The sequence below is a fragment of the Vulpes vulpes genome, chromosome 14 (assembly GCF_048418805.1).
Source record: "Vulpes vulpes isolate BD-2025 chromosome 14, VulVul3, whole genome shotgun sequence".
NCBI classification, from domain to species: Eukaryota; Metazoa; Chordata; class Mammalia; order Carnivora; family Canidae; genus Vulpes; species Vulpes vulpes.
Window position 1 is genome coordinate 110254314 of NC_132793.1, and position 17631 is coordinate 110271944.

General features: G+C 54.4%; 1 protein-coding gene across 1 annotated transcript; it reads left to right on the forward strand.

Annotated features, from left to right (window-relative positions):
- The first annotated feature begins 24 nt into the window (after positions 1-24).
- On the forward strand, positions 25-17581 carry NELFA (negative elongation factor complex member A). Its single transcript, XM_025998848.2, has 11 exons — positions 25-571; positions 9716-9887; positions 11197-11358; positions 12415-12504; positions 14102-14232; positions 14326-14395; positions 14685-14773; positions 15424-15535; positions 16262-16539; positions 16657-16756; positions 16871-17581. Exons 1-11 carry the CDS (start codon positions 173-175, stop codon positions 17053-17055), a joined length of 1788 nt encoding a protein of 595 aa, XP_025854633.1. The 5' UTR covers positions 25-172; the 3' UTR covers positions 17056-17581.
- The last annotated feature ends 50 nt before the right edge of the window (positions 17582-17631 follow it).

Here is a 17631-nt window from a genome sequence, read left to right on the forward strand (position 1 = left end):
CCCGGACGCCCGCCGGCGCGGGGCCCGGACTGGTCAACGTCGCGGCCCAACCCGGACGGAGCTAGCGCGGGAAGTCGGACGGACGCCCCGCCCACCCGCCACAGGAGCGCGACGCCCCCTCTCCTGACGTCATCTTCTACAGCCAGCCGCAGAGCGGGCCGCGGATGCCGCCATGATACGTTACGGCGGTCGACCGGCTTCGCTCGGCTTCGCCACGAAGCCTCCGGCCGAGGCCCCGCCCCTTGGTAGACGTCACCGTGGCCCGCCGGGCGGGCGCCGCCATATTGGGGGTCCTCGCCGCGGGCGCGTAGGTGTCTTCATAAGATGCCGGCTCGGCGGCTCTCTGCTTTCTCCCCCCAAGATGGCGTCCATGCGGGAGAGCGACACGGGCCTGTGGCTGCACAACAAGCTGGGGGCCACCGACGAGCTGTGGGCGCCGCCCAGCATCGCGTCCCTGCTCACCGCCGCGGTCATCGACAACATCCGCCTCTGCTTCCACGGCCTCTCATCCGCCGTGAAGCTCAAGCTGCTGCTCGGGACGCTGCACCTCCCGCGCCGCACTGTGGACGAGGTGAGGGGGGCGGCGGTGGGGGCGCGGGGCCGCCCCTTCCCGTGACCCGAGATCCCGGGCCCTGGCCCCCTCCTCTCCGACAGTCCCTGCGGACCCCCTCCAGCTCTGTCCCGGGCCCTCAGGGCCACCGGGAATCCCACGGACCCTGGTCCCCGGACCCCCACGCCCCCTCCCCACGGACCCTGGTCCCCGGACCCCCACGCCCCCTCCCCACGGACCCTGGTCCCCGGACCCCCACGCCCCCTCCCCACGGACCCTCGTCCCCGGACCCCCACGCCCCCTCCCCACGGACCCTGGTCCCCCGACTCCCACGCCCCCTCCCCACGGACCCTGGTCCCCGGACCCCCACGCCCCCTCCCCACGGACCCTGGTCCCCTGACCCCCACGCCCCCTCCCCAGGACCCTCGTCCCCGGACCCCCACGCCCCCTCCCCACGGACCCTGGTCCCCGGACCCCCACGCCCCCTCCCCAGGACCCTCGTCCCCGGACCCCCACGGACCCTGGTCCCCGGACCCCCACGCCCCCTCCCCAGGACCCTGGTCCCCGGACCCCCACGCCCCCTCCCCAGGACCCTGGTCCCCGGACCCCCACGCCCCCTCCCCACGGACCCTGGTCCTCGGACCCCCACGGACCCTCGTCCCCGGACCCCCACGTCCCCTCCCCACGGACCCTCCTCCCCGGACCCACACGCCCCCTCCCCAGCACCCTTGTCCCCGGACCCCCACGCCCCCTCCCCACGGACTCTCGTCCCCGGACCCCCACGGACCCTCCCCACGGACCCTCGTCGCCGGACCCCCACGCCTTCTCCCCACGGACCCTGGTCCCCAGACCCCCACGCCCCCTCCCCACGGATCCTCATCCCCGGACCCCTACCAACCCTCTCCCTCGGGACCATCCCCCCCCCCCCCCCCCCTCGCACCCTCCCCGAGCCCAGGTTGTTGGCTGGGAGGGTCTGGACTGGGGGCAGAGGTGCCGGCGGGCTCTGGACTGTTCTGTCCACCTTACGGAATAGCCACTTGTTTGTGGCCTTGTATTCTTTGGATTCTTTCCATGCATGAATACTTCCCGTCGTTCGAATTAGTGGATGTGTGAGATTGGTTTTCTTTTTTCCCTGATGGCATATTGTGCCATTTTTCGTGTGGGGTAAACTAGTTTTTCAGAATACCAAAGCCCGGTGCTTGTTACTACTTTGTGCAGCTGCCGTTGCAGTTTTTGTAAGGACGCTGCTGTGTTTTCCGAGTGTGCGGGGGGGCAGGTGGGGCCTGGGGACAGATGCACCTCCGTGGGGCCACCTGCGTGCATGCCGGGTGGACTGTCCGGGCTGTCCCTGAGTAGTATCTCTGCCCCATCCATCCTGCCTGATCCATGCCGCCCTGTCCATCCCGGCCCCATCTATTCTGCCCCCGTCCATCCTGCCCCAGTCCATCCCACCCCATCGGACAGTGGGTTGTGCACAGCGTTCACTGCTGTGGATACTGCCGGTGCCGAGGGTCTCGTGTTTGTATTGGGATGTGGGAAGCACACATTTCTGGGTGTAATGTCCATGAGTGGAACCCGGGTCCTGACCTTATGCTACTTGTTTCTCAGGGTGCTTGTGTCACATGAACCCCTGCTGGCTGCCTGAAGGTGTGGTGGGGTTTTCTTGTTTGTTTTCTACCAGAGTTCCTGCACCACTTGTAAATTTATTTTCACTATTTTAAAGATTTATGTCTTTGAGAGAGAGCAGGCAGGGGAGCAGGGAGGAGCAGAGGGGCAGAGGGAGAGGGAAGAGCAGACTACCCGCTGAGCAGGACACACACCCCCACCCCCAGATACGGGCTGAGCCAAGGGTCGACCCTCAACCACAGAGATACCCAGGTGCCCCTGTCATGACTCTGCTTTTCAACATCATATCTTTTTTTAAAAGGTTTAACTTACTTTTTTGAGAGGGAGAGCATGAACCAGGGGGAGGTGCAGAGGGTCAAGCAGGAAACCCAGCCCAGGACTGGATCCTAGGAATCCTGGATCATGACCTGAACAAAACCAAAAGTCGGTGGCTCAACTGGGCTGAACCCAGGTACCCTTGCACCATTTTTTAAATTGAGGTATAATCGACATACAACCTTAAATGAGTTTCAGACATGCAAGGCAGTGATACAATGTTTGCACATACTGCCTATCATCACCACTGTAAGTCTACCATGCCTGCAGAATCTTTTTTTCTTGGGATGAGAACTTTTAAGACTTACTCTCAGCAACTTTCAAATATACAGTATAGTGTAATTAATTATAGTCACCACATTCAATGTCTTTAATTTGTATTTGCCTTACTACTCATGTGGTTGAGCATTTTTCATATATTTATTCACAAATTCCTTCTTTTGTAGGAAATAAAATCTTTGCATCTTTATACATCTTTTGTAGGGTTTTTCCTGATTTTTTTTGCAATGTAGGTTTTTTTTTTAGGTTGTTTTTTATATATAAATATATATAAATCTTGGCTAGCAGTCCTTTTTCAGTTATATATTTTACAGATACTTTACAGTCTTAAGCCTTTTTCACAGAACCTTTGGATGTACAGACACTCTCAGCTGTAACTGGGTGCGTTTGCCAGTCTTGCCTTCCTCTGATTGGGGCTGATTTTGTCTCATTTGGGATGTGGCTCCCTGCCTGGCGGGCGGACACTTCTGCAGTCTTGTTTGAGCAGCTCAGTTTGCCTTTCGCGTCGGAGTCTTCAATCTACCTGGAATTAATCATTGTGTGAAGCTGGGAATCCAGTTTTATTTTCCACAGGGATGTCCATTTAGTCCAGCACCATTACCATTTACTGAAACAACTTCTTTTCCCTGTTGATTTGCACTGTCACTTCTGTGGGTCTGTGTCTGGGTTCTGCTCTGTTCCTTCAGGCTATTTATATACCACTGTACCAATAACCCACTAAGTCCTGTTACTGCCACTGTATGCAAAGTTTTGCCAGCTAACAGCAGAACTTCCCCCTTTATTCTTCAGGAACATCTCTGGCTATTCTTGGTTGTTTCTGTTCACATATAGATTTAATCTGCACTCCTCAGGTTACACATACAATACTTTGGAATTTTGGTTAAGACTGAGTTGAATTTGTAGTGCATTCTGGGGTAAAATCATTTTAATAATATTGAATCTCATAAATTGTGAATATGGATCTATTTAGATCTTTAATATTTGCTTAAAGCGTTCTGATTTTCTTCACAGGTCTTCCATTTTCTGTTAGATGTGTTACTAGATATTTCATATTTCTTTCTCTGTCTTAAATAATATCTGTTAAAATTTATTTTTTTTTTAAAGAATTTATATATTCATGAGAGACAGAGAGAGAGAGAGAGAGGGGGGCAAAGACACAGGCAGAGGGAGAAATAGGCTTCATGTAGGGTGCCTGATGTGGGACTCGATCCCGGGTCTCCAGGATCACACCCTGGGCTGAAGGCGGCACTAAACAGCTGAGCCACCCAGGCGGCCCAAAATTTATTTATTTATTTGTTTGTTTGTTTGTTTGTAATTTTTATTTATGATAGTCACACTGAGAGAGAGAGAGAGAGAGAGAGAGAGAGGCAGAGACATAGGCAGAGGAAGAAGCAGGCTCCATGCACCAGGAGCCCGACGGGGGATTCGATCCCGGGTTTCCAGGATCGCGCCCTGGGCCAAAGGCAGGCGCCAAACCTCTGCACCACCGCACCACCCAGGGACCCCCCCAAAATTTATTTTTTAATATGAGTTTGTGAATACCTTCTGTGTGTTTTTTTTTTTTTAATTTTTATTTATTTATGATAGTCACAGAGAGATAGAGAGAGAGGCAGAGACACAGGCAGAGGGAGAAGCAGGCTCCATGCACCGGGAGCCTGACGTGGGATTCGATCCCGGGTCTCCAGGATCGCGCCCTGGGCCAAAGGCAGGCGCCAAACCGCTGCGCCACCCAGGGATCCCATACCTTCTGTGTTAAAGGCTTACTAATTGCAATAATTTTCCCATAGACTCTTTATTATTCTGTGTACTTACTAATCTCTTTCCAGTTACTTTTTATTTCTTTTCCTTGCCTTACTGTACTCAACAGGACCCCTCTAGTACATTGTCTTTTTTCTGATCACACAGTGAGAACTTTGTTTTTGCTGATAAATATAACGTTTACTACTATTTTTGGTAGATAGATTTTATCTGGTTAAGGAAATTCTATTTCTAGATTTTTTTTGAATTTTATTTTTATTTTATTATTATTTTTAATTTCTTTATTCATGAGAGACACACACAGAGGGAGAGAGAGAGGCAGAGACATAGGCAGAGGGAGAAGCAGGCTCCATGCAGGGAGCTTGATGCAGGACTTGATCCCGGGACTCCAGGATCATGCCCTGAGCCGAAGGCAGGTGCTAAACCACTGAGCCACCCAGGGATCCCCTACTTCTCTTTTTTAAAAGATTATTTATTTGAGAGAGAGAGAGAGAGACTGCACATGCACACATGCACGCATGTGTCGGGGGGACAGTGCCGAGAGAATGAATCTCAGGCCGACTCCCCAGTGAGCACAGAGCCTGATGCAGGTCTAGATCTCGGGAGCCTGAGCCAAAGAAATCAAGAGTCGGTCACTCACCAACAGCACCACCCAAGTGCCCCTGTGTTTCACTTCTAAAGAAACTGGCAGACTGCTGTCCATGGTGGTAGTCACAGGTCACCTTCCACCAGCAGTGGACGGGGCTCCAGCTGACCTCCTCCACAGTTGACAGTGTCTCTGTCCTTTTGGCCCTTCCTGAAGGGTTCATTGTGTGTTTCCAGCATCACTAGTGACACTGAACATCTCCTATTGGGAAAGTATTTTCAAATCTTCAAGTGCATATTATTTTTAATTGATATAAATTACATTGTCTTACATACTTGTGTCAAATTATTAAAATAAAACATTATTTTTAAGATTCACCCATGTTGCTCTTCATCTAATCCAAGGGTTGGCAAACTGGCCTGTGACCTATTTGAAGGTTTATGAGCTAAGAATGTTTGCACATTATTAAACAGATTGTTCAAGTGTGCATCATTTCTTCTTTTTCTTTTTCTGCCAACATGGCACACAAGCCCTGAAGTCGCTGTCCGGCCCTTCACAGAAAGATAAGCCAACTCCAGATCTGCTCTGCTGTGCCCCCTGTTTGGTGTCCCTGTGCATGCCCCTCTCCAGTCCTGGGTGGCAGGCTGCACACAGCTTCTCACCCATGGGGTAGAAGTGTCTGTCAAGTCATACAATGTATTTGCTTAAGTGGTGGCAGCATAATGTCCACACTCCCACCTGCAGTGCCTCATGGTACTTATATTTCCCCCACTTCTCCCCCACTTGGTTTGGTTCACTTTTCCTTTTTGTGGATCAGCTGGTTGGAAAGTGTTCGCTACCTTATGTTCATTTGAGGCATCCATCCCAGTGTTCATTGCCTTCTCAAATTTCTACCTTTTACATTGCCTATTAGTAATATCTGCCTTTGTTTCTGTTGGGGTTGCTATCTTGTTGATTTGCGGGGACTTCATATTTTGGATAGTAAACTGCTGGTTTTGAACAGTTCATTACAGATTACGTCTGCCATTCTGTTACCTGTTAAATTTATCATTTGTCCTTCACTGAACAGAAATCTTTCATTTTAATACATAGTAATATTTTTTTGTTAATGGTTTGTACTTGGAAGTTTTAAGAAATCATTAGTTGTGCATCTCTTGTTTCTTTTCATTTTGTAGTCCTTCCATTCACAGATGGGTCTTTGATGCGTCAGGAGTGCACCCCTCAGACATGCTGTGAGATTGGATGCCAGTTTGGGTTTTTTTTTTTTTTTTTTTAAGATTTTATTTATTCATTCATGAGAGACAGAGAGGCAGAGGGAGAAGCAGGCTCCATGCAGGAAGCCCAATGTGGGACTCGATCCCGGGACCCCAGGATCTCGTTCTGAGCCAAAGGTAGACGCTCAACCACTGAGCCACCCAGTGCCTTGGGGCTTTATTTGCCTCTGTTCTGAGTCCCAGATCTCTCTCCAGCCGTGCATTTAGATGTAGGCCAACTCTTTCTCATGAATTTGTGGTGCTATGCACATGCATGCGTGCACAGTGTGTGTGGGGGGGGGGTGTGAGGGAGGGAGAGGGGAGAGAGCGCATGCATTTGAGCATAAGGGCATGTGATGTTCCAGCGGCCCATGCCGGGTTGTCCTCTTGGCAAGGACTGGAAGCTCCTTACATCTTCAGGTGTCTGTCCCCCCTCCCCCCGAAACCCAGTGAAAGCATATCATAAGAACATGTCTGGAGGGAGTACTTTTTTTTTTTTAAGATTTTATTTACTTATTTGGCAAAGAGCATGAGCAGGGGGAGAAGCAGGCCAATGCAAGACTTAATCCCAGGGCCCTGGGATCATGACCTGAGCCAAACCCTCACTAACTGAGCCACCAGGTGCCCTGAAGGTGGTGTTTTGTCGAAGATTTTGTTGAATCCAAAAGTGGCTTGGACTGCTGTAACAAAATACCATCAGCCAGATGGTTTAAACAATACACATTCATTTTCTTACATTTCTGGATGCTAGGACGTGCAGGATCTAGTGCTGGCTGGTTCGGTGTCTTGCCAGGGCCATCTTCCTGGCTTGCAGATGGCAGCCTCCTGGCTGTGCTCACGCAGTAGGAGAGCTCTGCGATCTCTTTTATATGACGGCACCACTCCCCTTGCGGAAGCCCTGCCCTTAGGGTCTTATCACCTCCCGCTATCACCACACTGGGGATTGGGTCTCAGTGTCTAGTTTGAGGGACACATTCAGTCCATAACAGCAATCTCTTTGGTTTTAACCAACCTACCTCCCTCTTTCTTCCTTTCTTTCTTACATCTTTATAAAATATGCGTTTTGCCTCATGGTTGTTGTATTGCCTCATGGTTTGCTGGGGTGTTGGAACAAAGGACCACAGGCTAGGTGGCTTAGAACTACAGAAGTACTGGGCAGTCCTGGTGGCTCAGTGGTTTAGTGTCGCCTTCAGTCCAGGGTGTGTTCCTGGGGACCCGGGATCGAGTCCCATGTCGGGCTCCCTGCATGGACCCTGCTTCTCCCTCTGCCTATGTTTCTGTCTCTCTCTCTCTCTCTCTCTCTCTCTCTCTCTCTGTCTTTCATGAATAAATAGATGAAATCTTAAAAAAAAAAAAAAAAACTACAGAAGTACACTGTCCCACAGCACGGGGTGGGCTCGGCCTTGGCAGCTGGTGGCATCACTCCCACCATCGTGTCCCTTTGTCCTCACCTTGTCTTTCTTCTGTGTCCAGATTTTCCATCTCTACAAGGATACCAGTTGTGTTGGATGAGGCCTCCCCTAGTGGCTTCCTTGTAACGTGACCACCTCTGTAAAGGCCCTGTTTCCAAACACAGCCGCCTTCTGAGGTTCTGGTTAAGACTCCAGGGTATCTTTTTGCAAGAGTACAGTTCAGCTGAAGACCCTAGCTTTTCATGAGCGTAGGGGGATTCTCAGTGTAATCTTGTGCTTGCTTGTGAGCTGTTTTGAGAGCAGGTCTTGTGCCTTCCTGGTGTCTATACCCCTAATGGCCCACATCACCCGCTCTCAGGAGAGACTCTGTAGCCTGGGTGAGTCTCATCTTGGTGAGGCTTCTGTGTCACTGCATGTGTGGCCTCCTTTCCACTGCTCTGTGGGATATTCTGGACCTGGTTGGTGCCCACACTCAACCTCCTGAGGAACCGCCAGCCGGGCTCCCATTGTCCATGCCTGGCAGCAGTCCCGAGGGCTCCAACATTTACTGTCTCCTTTCTGATGCTGGTCTCCCGGGGTGTGTGAGCTGTGCCCGCCCACCGGGTCCATGTCACCTTTGTGGCCTGTCCCCTTCTACCTTGTCCTCTGCGAGCATGGGTGCACGGGAGGTTCCTCACACAGTCTGTTTCTTGTTCTCCATGCTGTGAGGGTGACTGCTGACAGTGGAACCTGCTGTCTTACTGAGCCCCTTGAGATGCTTTTAGAGAGGAGTAATTTTCTATACATAAGTTTATTTTGCCTGAGATGGGTTTTATCCTTGACTCATTGGAGTGAGGAACACAAGTAAAAATATTTTTCACTTTGTGCCTTTTGGGTTTTGATATGGAACAGAGCTTATAGCTCGGCTAAGGAGAAGGGGCAGGTGGTGGGCAGGCTATTCTTCTGCAACAACAAAGAGCCCCCACCACAGATGTTTACAGTTTCTGCCATGAAAAGAACACATATCTGCATATTTCCAGAGATGGCCTTCTAGAATGGGTCTGCCAGTGCCTAGGTCTGTGTGGGGCTGACAGTGTCAGAATCAAACACTTGGGAGCTTTGACTTTGGTGCTGGATGTGCTAGGGTGTGGGTACTCCAGGGCAGCAGGGCAGGTGGCAAGGGCAGGAGTGACAAACCTCATGTCTGGGGAACGGAAGGGCTCTGGCCCATTCCCGAGAGACTGCGTGACAGGGCTTGGGGGGGCGGGCAGTGGGAGCCCTGTCACGCAGTCTCTCGGGAATGGGCCAGAGCCCCCCTGAAGAATGGGCCAGAGCCCACCTTCTGGCCCCCCTGCCGAGCATGGTGAGGCCCTCGCAGTGGCTGTCTGGTCTCAGAGGTGCCCCCAGATGCGGGTGTTGGTGACCTGGTGCGGGTTCTCAGGAACACGCCCTCAGATGACAGCCTTCCCCTCTCCTGTTGTGCAGGCACCAGGAGCCATCAAGGAGGCTGTGGGGAGATGAGGCAACCCCAGGGGACGGTGGGTGGGCCATGGGCCAAGGTGGGCGTACTCAGTGCAAGTGGGCATTGCCACCTGGCCCAGGGAAATGGGTGGCCATTGGGTGCGGGGATGGAGGGAGAGCCCACAGGTTCTCGTGAAGACGAGTCCAGGTGTGTCGGCAGTGGCCACAGAGGTTGGATGCATCGTGTGCCCTGCAGAAGACCTGGCAGGATGCAAAGGGCGCTCTCCTCTATTTAAAAACAAAGATGCGTGGATGCTGGCTTCTGCCCAGCTCTAGTCCTATGTCCCTAGCAAGATGCTGATGCGGGTCAGAGGGCTGGGCAGGTGGGGTCCGGGCAGCCATGTGGCTGCCTAGTTGGCTGTTGGGATGCGTGCACATGCATGTGCACGCACGTACACACCCCGGCTCAGGACTACTATCTCTCCTTTCTTGGCAGATGAAGGGCGCCCTGGCGGAGATTATCCAGCTGGCCACCTTGGACTCCGATCCCTGGGTTCTCATGGTAGCTGACATCCTCAAGTCCTTTCCTGACACAGGCTCGCTTAACCTTGACCTCGAAGAACAGAATCCCAACGTTCAAGATATTTTAGGAGAACTCAGAGAAAAGGGTATTTGTGTGTGTGTTATGCTGGGAGGAGGGAAATGGGTCTTCCTTTTAAAACATCTTTTCTAAAGTGGATTTGACATCCGAAGCATTGCATCATGTGCAGTACAGCATGTTATGGTTCCTTGACTGCTTATATCTCCTACCCCCACCCCCACCCCGCCACAGCCCCAGCTTCTGACTGGCCTTGAGAAGCAAGCTCAGGACGGCCCACAGGCTGCTGCTCACTGTGCTTGCTGGATCCAAGTGTGTTACTGTTTGCATATTCAGACGCCCTCTCCCTGTTCAGCTCATTGAGGCCACAGCTCTGCCCATTCAGGTTGCAGCTCCAGAGCCTAGAACATTCCCTGGCACAGAGTAGACACTCAGAAATATATGGGGAAAGGATGAGTTCAGTTTAGAACATGAACTGAAAACCACTGAGAAAATACAAACAGTCAGAAAGAACACAGAGGAGGAGGTGGGCTTCCTCCCCAGGTCCCTCTCCTGGTTCACACAGCTGCATCTGGCATGCCCCTTAGAGACGGAACCCATGCTGCTGCAGTGCAGTGCCAGTGGTTGGCACCCCCTGCAGGTGGCCCCTGCCACCTCTGCTACCCATGAGGTGACCACCCCTCCACCCTCTGTCAGTTTTCACTCGGCCACCCCATGCCTGTCTGGGTGATGTCTCTGGGCTGGGAAGGGCCTGTTCTGTTTGCGGCTGCAGGTGGGCTTCTTGGCCGCTGGGGGTCCTGGGGGCGTCCAGGTCCTAGAGGGGGTGGCGTGGCTGGAGGGGTGCACAGGAAGGGGGATGAGTTCTGAATCCAGGTGCTGCTTCTGAGGGCTGGGAGGACCGCTGGGTGGGGGCCCATGGGGATTGGCTGGGAGGAGCCCGTGGCCACCACAGACTTTCCCTTTCCTGCCGCTCAGGGCATGTCTCAGTGTTGCTGCTGCCATCTGGACACCTAAAACACACTCTGGGAAGGTTGTACTGCTGTATGTCCATGGTGCCCCAGGGTGACCAGCCAGCCAGCCAGCCAGGACATCCTAACCCTCATGCCCAACAGGTCCTGGGGGTTGGGGTGGGGACATCTCAGCTGCAGGGCCACCCACTTGACAAGCAGCCGTGTTGGCGGCCTTGACTGTTGGGTGATGGTGGAGCGGAGCCCCTGGGCAGTCTGACCTGTTTTCTGTTTTGAAAACAAAGTGGAAGATACAGGACCGTAAGTAGGAGACAGCACTTTAGATGGTGTTTTCACACGAGCTGTGCAAGCCAGGGCCTGTGTGAGGGGGACGCAGCTCCTAATGTACTGTGTTGGTTCTCGAATGAGCAGTGAACGAGTGTGAAGCGTCTGCCATGCTGCCGCTGGAGTGCCAGTACTTGAATAAAAACGCCCTGACGACCCTCGCCGGACCCCTCACTCCCCCAGTGAAACACTTTCAATTAAAGAGGAAACCGAAGAGCGCCACGCTGAGAGCGGAGCTCCTGCAGAAATGTGAGTGCCCCCATTCTGGAAGGCCCAGCATGCGAGGGATCTGATGCTGAGAGATGGTGCCTCTGTTTTCCTCTGTGGTTTTATTTCTAGAGTTCCTTTAGAGTGTATGGTCCCTGAACTGTTCAAGACAGCCGGCTACGTAAAGTTGTGGGGTTTTGTTTTTTTTAGAAATTTATTTATTACCATGCTAAACTATATTTTAAATCTATTTTAGAAACGTCAGAAGTTTTACGTTAAAGCGTCTCTCTCTAATCTTTGTTACAACGGTGAAATCTGCAGATGAGTCCTGTGGGCCGTAAGAAGGGCAGCCCTCTGAAGGCTCACAGGAGGCCTGACCCTCACTCCTATAACTTCGCCTTTTGCTGGAGTTGGAGAGGATGTCCCTGTAACCTTAAAGATGTTTGGTCATTTTATGTTTCTCTAAATAGTGATGTATAAAATGTGTATGGAAGGTATTTGCCAGGAAAAAGGCAGGGTAATTGATTTCTTCAAATTGCAAAGTATGAATTGCAAGAACTTTTATTTTGAATGGCCATGAAATTGGTATTAACCATACGCACAAATGGCCTGATTGCAGAGAATCTGAATAAAACACAGCCTTCATGACCTTAGCATCCCAGTCTCAGGGCGGCTCTGTGGCTTCCCAGAGCCAGTGGGACACAGTGAAGCCTCCCATGCTTCCCCTTCCCCGTCCCCACAGAGCCAGCTCTGGAAAACCATGTCTCCTTCCACTGATTGATGCATGTGTGGGGAGACACATTAGGCTTTGCCCAGTACCCAGCAGTGAGGATGTGCCACCGGCTGCCCCGAGGCCTCCCTATGGCCCACTCTCTGGGCCCCTCTAGGAAGGATGGCCCCCTGGCTCTGGTTCCTCGAAAGTAGGTTTGGCTCAGTGGAGGACGTGACATCGGGAGTCATGCCAGTTCTCTCTGGGAAGACATGAATGTTTGGGAAAGGGAGCCCTGTGTCTGCATGAATGCACCCAGTGCGACCTCTTCATGACATACTTAGCCTGCAGTGAAGGGCATGTTGCTGACTTGACGCATCTTCTTGCAGCCACCGAGACGGCCCAGCAGCTGAAGAGGAGCGCAGGGGTGCCTTTCCACGCCAAGGGCCGGGGGCTTCTCCGGAAGATGGACACCACGAGTAAGGCTGGCCCCCAGCTCTGAGCCCTCATTGCTCATCAGAGACCGGGCTCCACCTCAAGGGTTCTGTCTTTTTTGTTTGTGGTGTCATTTAAATGTTGGGATGTGCGTGGGTCGTGGGCCCTGTAGGTGTCTTTGGTTGTATTGGTGAAAGGAGCACATGAGATGAGGAGAGAGCCCAGGGGAAATTTCAGGTTTTCCGACAAAAGGACCTGGAAGCATATGCAGGAGCCTGACCAGAACTTGAGGGAGATGCTGGTTTGTGTCCCTCTCTGTGTGGGGAACAGTGCCTGCCCTGTGCGCAGGACCCCCCCCTTCTTTGGGGAGGGAAGGGGCACCCCCTTCAGTGGAGAGCGAGCTGCCTGAGGTAGCTATTCCAGGGCCCACCTTCTTCCCTCCCTCAGAGTTGGAAGCAGAAGCCCTGCGTGCGTGCACACAGGGCAGACATAAGAATGTGGGTTGCCCTGGGGCTTGCCACCAGAAGGCCCTGGACAGACACCCCAAAGGGCAAGAGGGCAGGTTGCCCACTGTCCTGCGTTCCAGGGCCCAGCACTGACCAAATCACAGGGAAGCTGGGTCACCTGAAAACAAAACAGATGCGCCTGTGGGCCTAAAGGGAAGCCTTGTGGGGGCCCCTCCTATAGGGCCCATCCCAGCGAGGTTCCCAAGGGCAGGGGCATGGTCACTATGCCCTTGACCCAGCATCCAGTTCAGAGTCCCATTGGCTGTGCTGGAAGGGGCCATGCATGCCCTGGGCCCACATCACGGTGTGAGATCTGCATGTGAGTGGGTTTGGGCACAAGTGCCCAAATGGGGTCCTAGAGGTGGGAGCAGGGAGGCACCAGAGGCTGGGGGACAGGGCCAGGCCCTGTTCAGGAGACACCATCCCTGTGTCAGGCGACTGCATTTGGACATAGTTGGGGACAGGGGAAGGTGATCCTGGCTGCACAGTGTGGGAGGGCTAGCCGTGAGCAGAGCTGTTTGCCCAGGGGTGCAAGAAGGAAGCCAGGTTGAGCATCGTGTGGCATCTTTGTTTTTGTTGGTGTTCTTGGCAAAAATGTCAGATTGGCTGTGATGTTATCATTTCCATTGCCTTGCTCTTTTTTTATTTTTTTTTTTTAAGATTTTATTTACTTATTCATGAGAGACAGAGAGAGAGAGAGAGAGAGAGAGAGGCAGAGACACAGGCAGAGGAAGAAGCAGGCTCCATGCAGGGAGCCTGACGCGGGACTCGATCCTGGGTCTTGAGGATCACACCATGGGCTGAAGGCGGCGCTAAACCGCTGAGCCACCTGGGCTGCCCTGCCTTGCTCTTTGATGCGATGCCTGAGCGTGTGGCCACCTGGTGGTCAAGTCTCTTCCCCCCCCACAGAGACACAACAAGTCCCCTGGGGTCAGGGTCATACCTGCAGAGCATCCTGCAGGCTTGCAGTGGGGGGTGGGCGCTGGGCCGGCAAGCAGGTGGCAGAGCACCCCCTCCATTTAGAGCATGCTGGCGGGGTGGCCTCTGTCCTTATAGAAAACCCAACACCTGCAGTCCTGCCTCACGGGGGTAGCCCCGTCCAGGTGGCCACTGATGGGCACCATCCTCTCTGCAGCCCCGCTCAAAGGCATCCCGAAGCAGGCGCCCTTCAGAAGCCCCACCACTCCCAGTGTCTTCAGCCCTGCTGGGAACCGGACCCCCATCCCGCCTTCGAGGACCCCTCTGCGGAAGGAGCGGGGAGTGAAGGTGGGCTCCGCCCCTCCGGCCTTGGCGGCCGCCCCAGACCAGCCCTGGCATTCCTCACCGCACAGCTAAGGGTGGGCTCCTGTCTGTTGGCAGCTGCTTGACATTTCCGAGCTGGATATGGTGGGTGCTGGCCGAGAGGCAAAGAGGAGGAGGAAGACACTGGGTACGTACTTGGGGCTCCCTCACCATAGCCTGCTCTCCCCGACTTACCCCTTCCTTTTTTCGTGGGGACCTGTTTCTCAAGCCACCAGTGGCTTCTGTGTCTCAACAAGACCGCAACACAATGGCCGACCTGTCCTAAAACTAGCCCAGTGTGTTCTTTGCCCAGAGACTGTGAAGCGCACACTCAGTGCGGCTAGCATGGGCCCCTCCCACACCCCGGGGGTCTGCTCAGCCTGCTTGTGGGATGCTGTGCAGTCGGGGGACCGGCGAGGACTTTGCTTTGTCGGCAGATGCAGAAGTGGTGGAAAAGCCAGCCAAGGAAGAGACCGTTGTGGAGAACGCCACCCCGGACTACGCAGCTGGCCTGGTGTCCACGCAGGTAGGCTGTGTGTGCTCCCACTTGTCCTGGTGGTCAGCCACAGAATGTGCTCCGTGGGGGATGTGTGTGGATGTGGGTGCGAGAGGCAGTGCTGGCCAGAGGCCCAGGGAGCATCGCAGTAGCGTGAAGAGAAGGCACACACTGTGTGCTCTCTGCGGGGCCTCGTCAGCGGTCTCCTCAGTGCGGTGACTTGGTTTCCCCTGTTGGGTGAGGGTCAGTGGCCTAGCGCAGCCTGCTTCTTGGAGTCTTGTCCATGCAGACCGTGCAGGTGCAGCCCATGGGGATAGGGCTGCAAGCCAAGGCTGGAGAAAGGCCTTGGGGCCACAGGTTTCTGGGCAATGGTTTTGTTTCTTCCTGCTGTGGGGCTGTTTCCTCACTTCCTACGAGGAGGGGTCTTCCCTTGGTCGTTGGTATTCATGGCAGAGGAAGACTGGCAGCCCTTCTTTCCTCAGAGGCGGCTGATTTGGAAAGTTCCCCAAGCAGACAAGCAGCTCTGGATGGGGGGTGGCGGGGAGGTCCAGCACAGCCAGGCGCCCCTTCCCCAGCCCTTAGGACCACAAGCCTGCCATGCTGCCCCGGGGCTGGGGGTGGAGGTTCACAGAGGAGCCAGCAGAGCCCAGCGTCCAGGAGGACTGTAAACTGTGTTCCAGAAACTCGGGTCCTTGAACAGTGAGCCTGCGCTGCCATCCACGAGTTACCTGCCTGCCACGCCCAGTGTGGTCCCGGCCTCCTCCTACATCCCCAGCTCCGAGACGCCTGCAGGTCAGCTGCCCACCTGGAGGTGTCCTCCTTGGACCTGTTCCCCCATGCATCCAGGGGTGTCAGGACATCTGTGCCATGTCCTCCCTGAACCGTTGCTGGTGCTGACTGGGGGCAGGAGACCCTTCTGGTCACACAAATTTCCAGGAATGAACCCAGAGTTTTTACCTGCTCTGTCCATTCTGGGGGCAAACAAGCAGTGCCCCCTGCGCACGGCCCAACAGGAGTGCATTCTGCAGGGATGGGGTGGGGTGTCTGGCTGACAGTGCCTCAGGCCCCAGGGGGTCCTGTCGCATTCCCAGGATCCTGAAGGGAGGTGGATCCAGGGTCACGGCCTCAACTCGGTCTCTTGCTCCACCGGGCTTGGCTGTGCCTGCCAAGAGATAGGCCTGGGAGCAGAAGCAACCAGAGGGAAGGCAGTTCCTGTCTTACTGGGGCTGTGAGCAGGGGGACCTGGGCTCGGACCTCTCCTCTGCCGTCTGGAAGGGCCTAATGTCTTTAGCTCCAAGGTGGGGGCGTATGGGGGCTTATGCTCATCAGCGGGCTGGCAGTGCGGCCTGTGGTTCTGGCCCCAGCTGTGGGGACATGGAGCTGAGGTCTCAGGGTGAGCCAGGGTACTAGCAGTCAGGGCCTGGGAGGTGGGGTGGAGCCCGCCCACTTTCTCAAGGTGGGGTTGGGGCGGGGTCCCTGGCCCTGCAAGCCCTTTGCCAGATCTCCCTCTGCTTACAGCACCATCTTCTCGGGAAGCCGGCCTACAGGCCAGCAGGCCACCAGAGGAGCCCAGTACCCCAAGCCCCGCGCTTCCAGCGCAGTTCAAGCAGAGAGCACCCATGTACAACAGCGGCCCCAGCCCAGCAGCATCTGCACCCTCGACGCCCACTTCCCCCTTGACACCCACCACACCCCCAGCTGTCACCCCGGCTGCCCAGACACCTCCAGTGGCCATGGTGGCCCCACAGACCCAGCCCCCTGCCCAGCAGCAGCCCAAGAAGAACCTGTCCCTCACGGTAGGTGGGCCCTTGGCCGGCCCCAGGCCCGGTGGGAAGGTGGCATGGGCTCCAGATGGATATGAGTGGTGGTGCCCATGGGGCCCAGGTACCCACACCCCCTTTCCACACTCGCAGAGAGAGCAGATGTTTGCTGCGCAGGAGATGTTCAAGACAGCCAACAAAGTCACACGGCCCGAGAAGGCCCTGATCCTGGGCTTCATGGCCGGCTCCCGAGGTGGGTGTACATGGGCAGCCCAGTGGGGTGGGGGCCGAGGGCCCCACAGGGGAGGGAAGGGACAGGCTCCTCCACCCTCCCCCAGCCCCACCCAGCAGCCCCTGTCCTCCACAGAGAACCCGTGCCAGGAGCAGGGCGACGTGATCCAGATCAAACTCAGCGAGCACACGGAAGACCTGCCCAAGTCCGATGGCCAGGGCAGCACCACCATGCTGGTGGACACCGTGTTCGAGATGAACTATGCCACAGGCCAGTGGACGCGCTTCAAGAAATACAAGCCCATGGCCAACGTGTCCTAGGGCTGCCCACCCACCTCTGCTTGCCTTCGCTGCGGGGTCCGCTGGGCCCCAGCCCACTGAAGCTTTTAGGTTCATTTCTCGGGGTGTTCTGGACTTATTTTTTAAATTTTAATATGGGTTACCTTTTGTGTGATTTCAGATACTTTTTTGGATTCAATATTACATTTTTGAATGTTAAAGTTAACCAAAAAAGTTATAACTTCTAATTTTAGTGACAGCTGTTAGACTTTTATCTTTTTTTTAATTTTTTCTTAAATTCTGACCATGAGGGAGGGCTCTTCCTTGCTAGTGCGATGCTCTTCCCATCCCACGAGGTTGAGGGGACCAAGTGATGCCCAGCACAGTTGAGACCAGGGTGGGGATGGCCTGGCCCATGCCCCAGAGCAGGAGACACTGGGCCGGACATGCCACAGGCAGGTTTTGTATTTGTCTTTTGTATGGTTGTGAGCATTGAGACCAGTCTTCTGGCACCTGTTTTCATTGTACAAACGATCTGAGTAATTAAAATATAGCTTTTCTAAAGAAAGCCCTGGAGCGGTGTTTGGGGCCAGCCCATCCTCTCTGCTCCAGGGGCTC

Excerpts from the sequence above, each read along its gene's own strand:
- NELFA (XM_025998848.2), top strand. The coding sequence starts at position 173 with ATGATACGTTACGGCGGTCGACCGGCTTCGCTCGGCTTCGCCACGAAG. Across the intron at positions 572-9,715 it reads CGCGCCGCACTGTGGACGAG|ATGAAGGGCGCCCTGGCGGA; the intron begins GTGAGGGGGGCG and ends CTTTCTTGGCAG. Across the intron at positions 16,540-16,656 it reads AGAAGAACCTGTCCCTCACG|AGAGAGCAGATGTTTGCTGC; the intron begins GTAGGTGGGCCC and ends CCACACTCGCAG.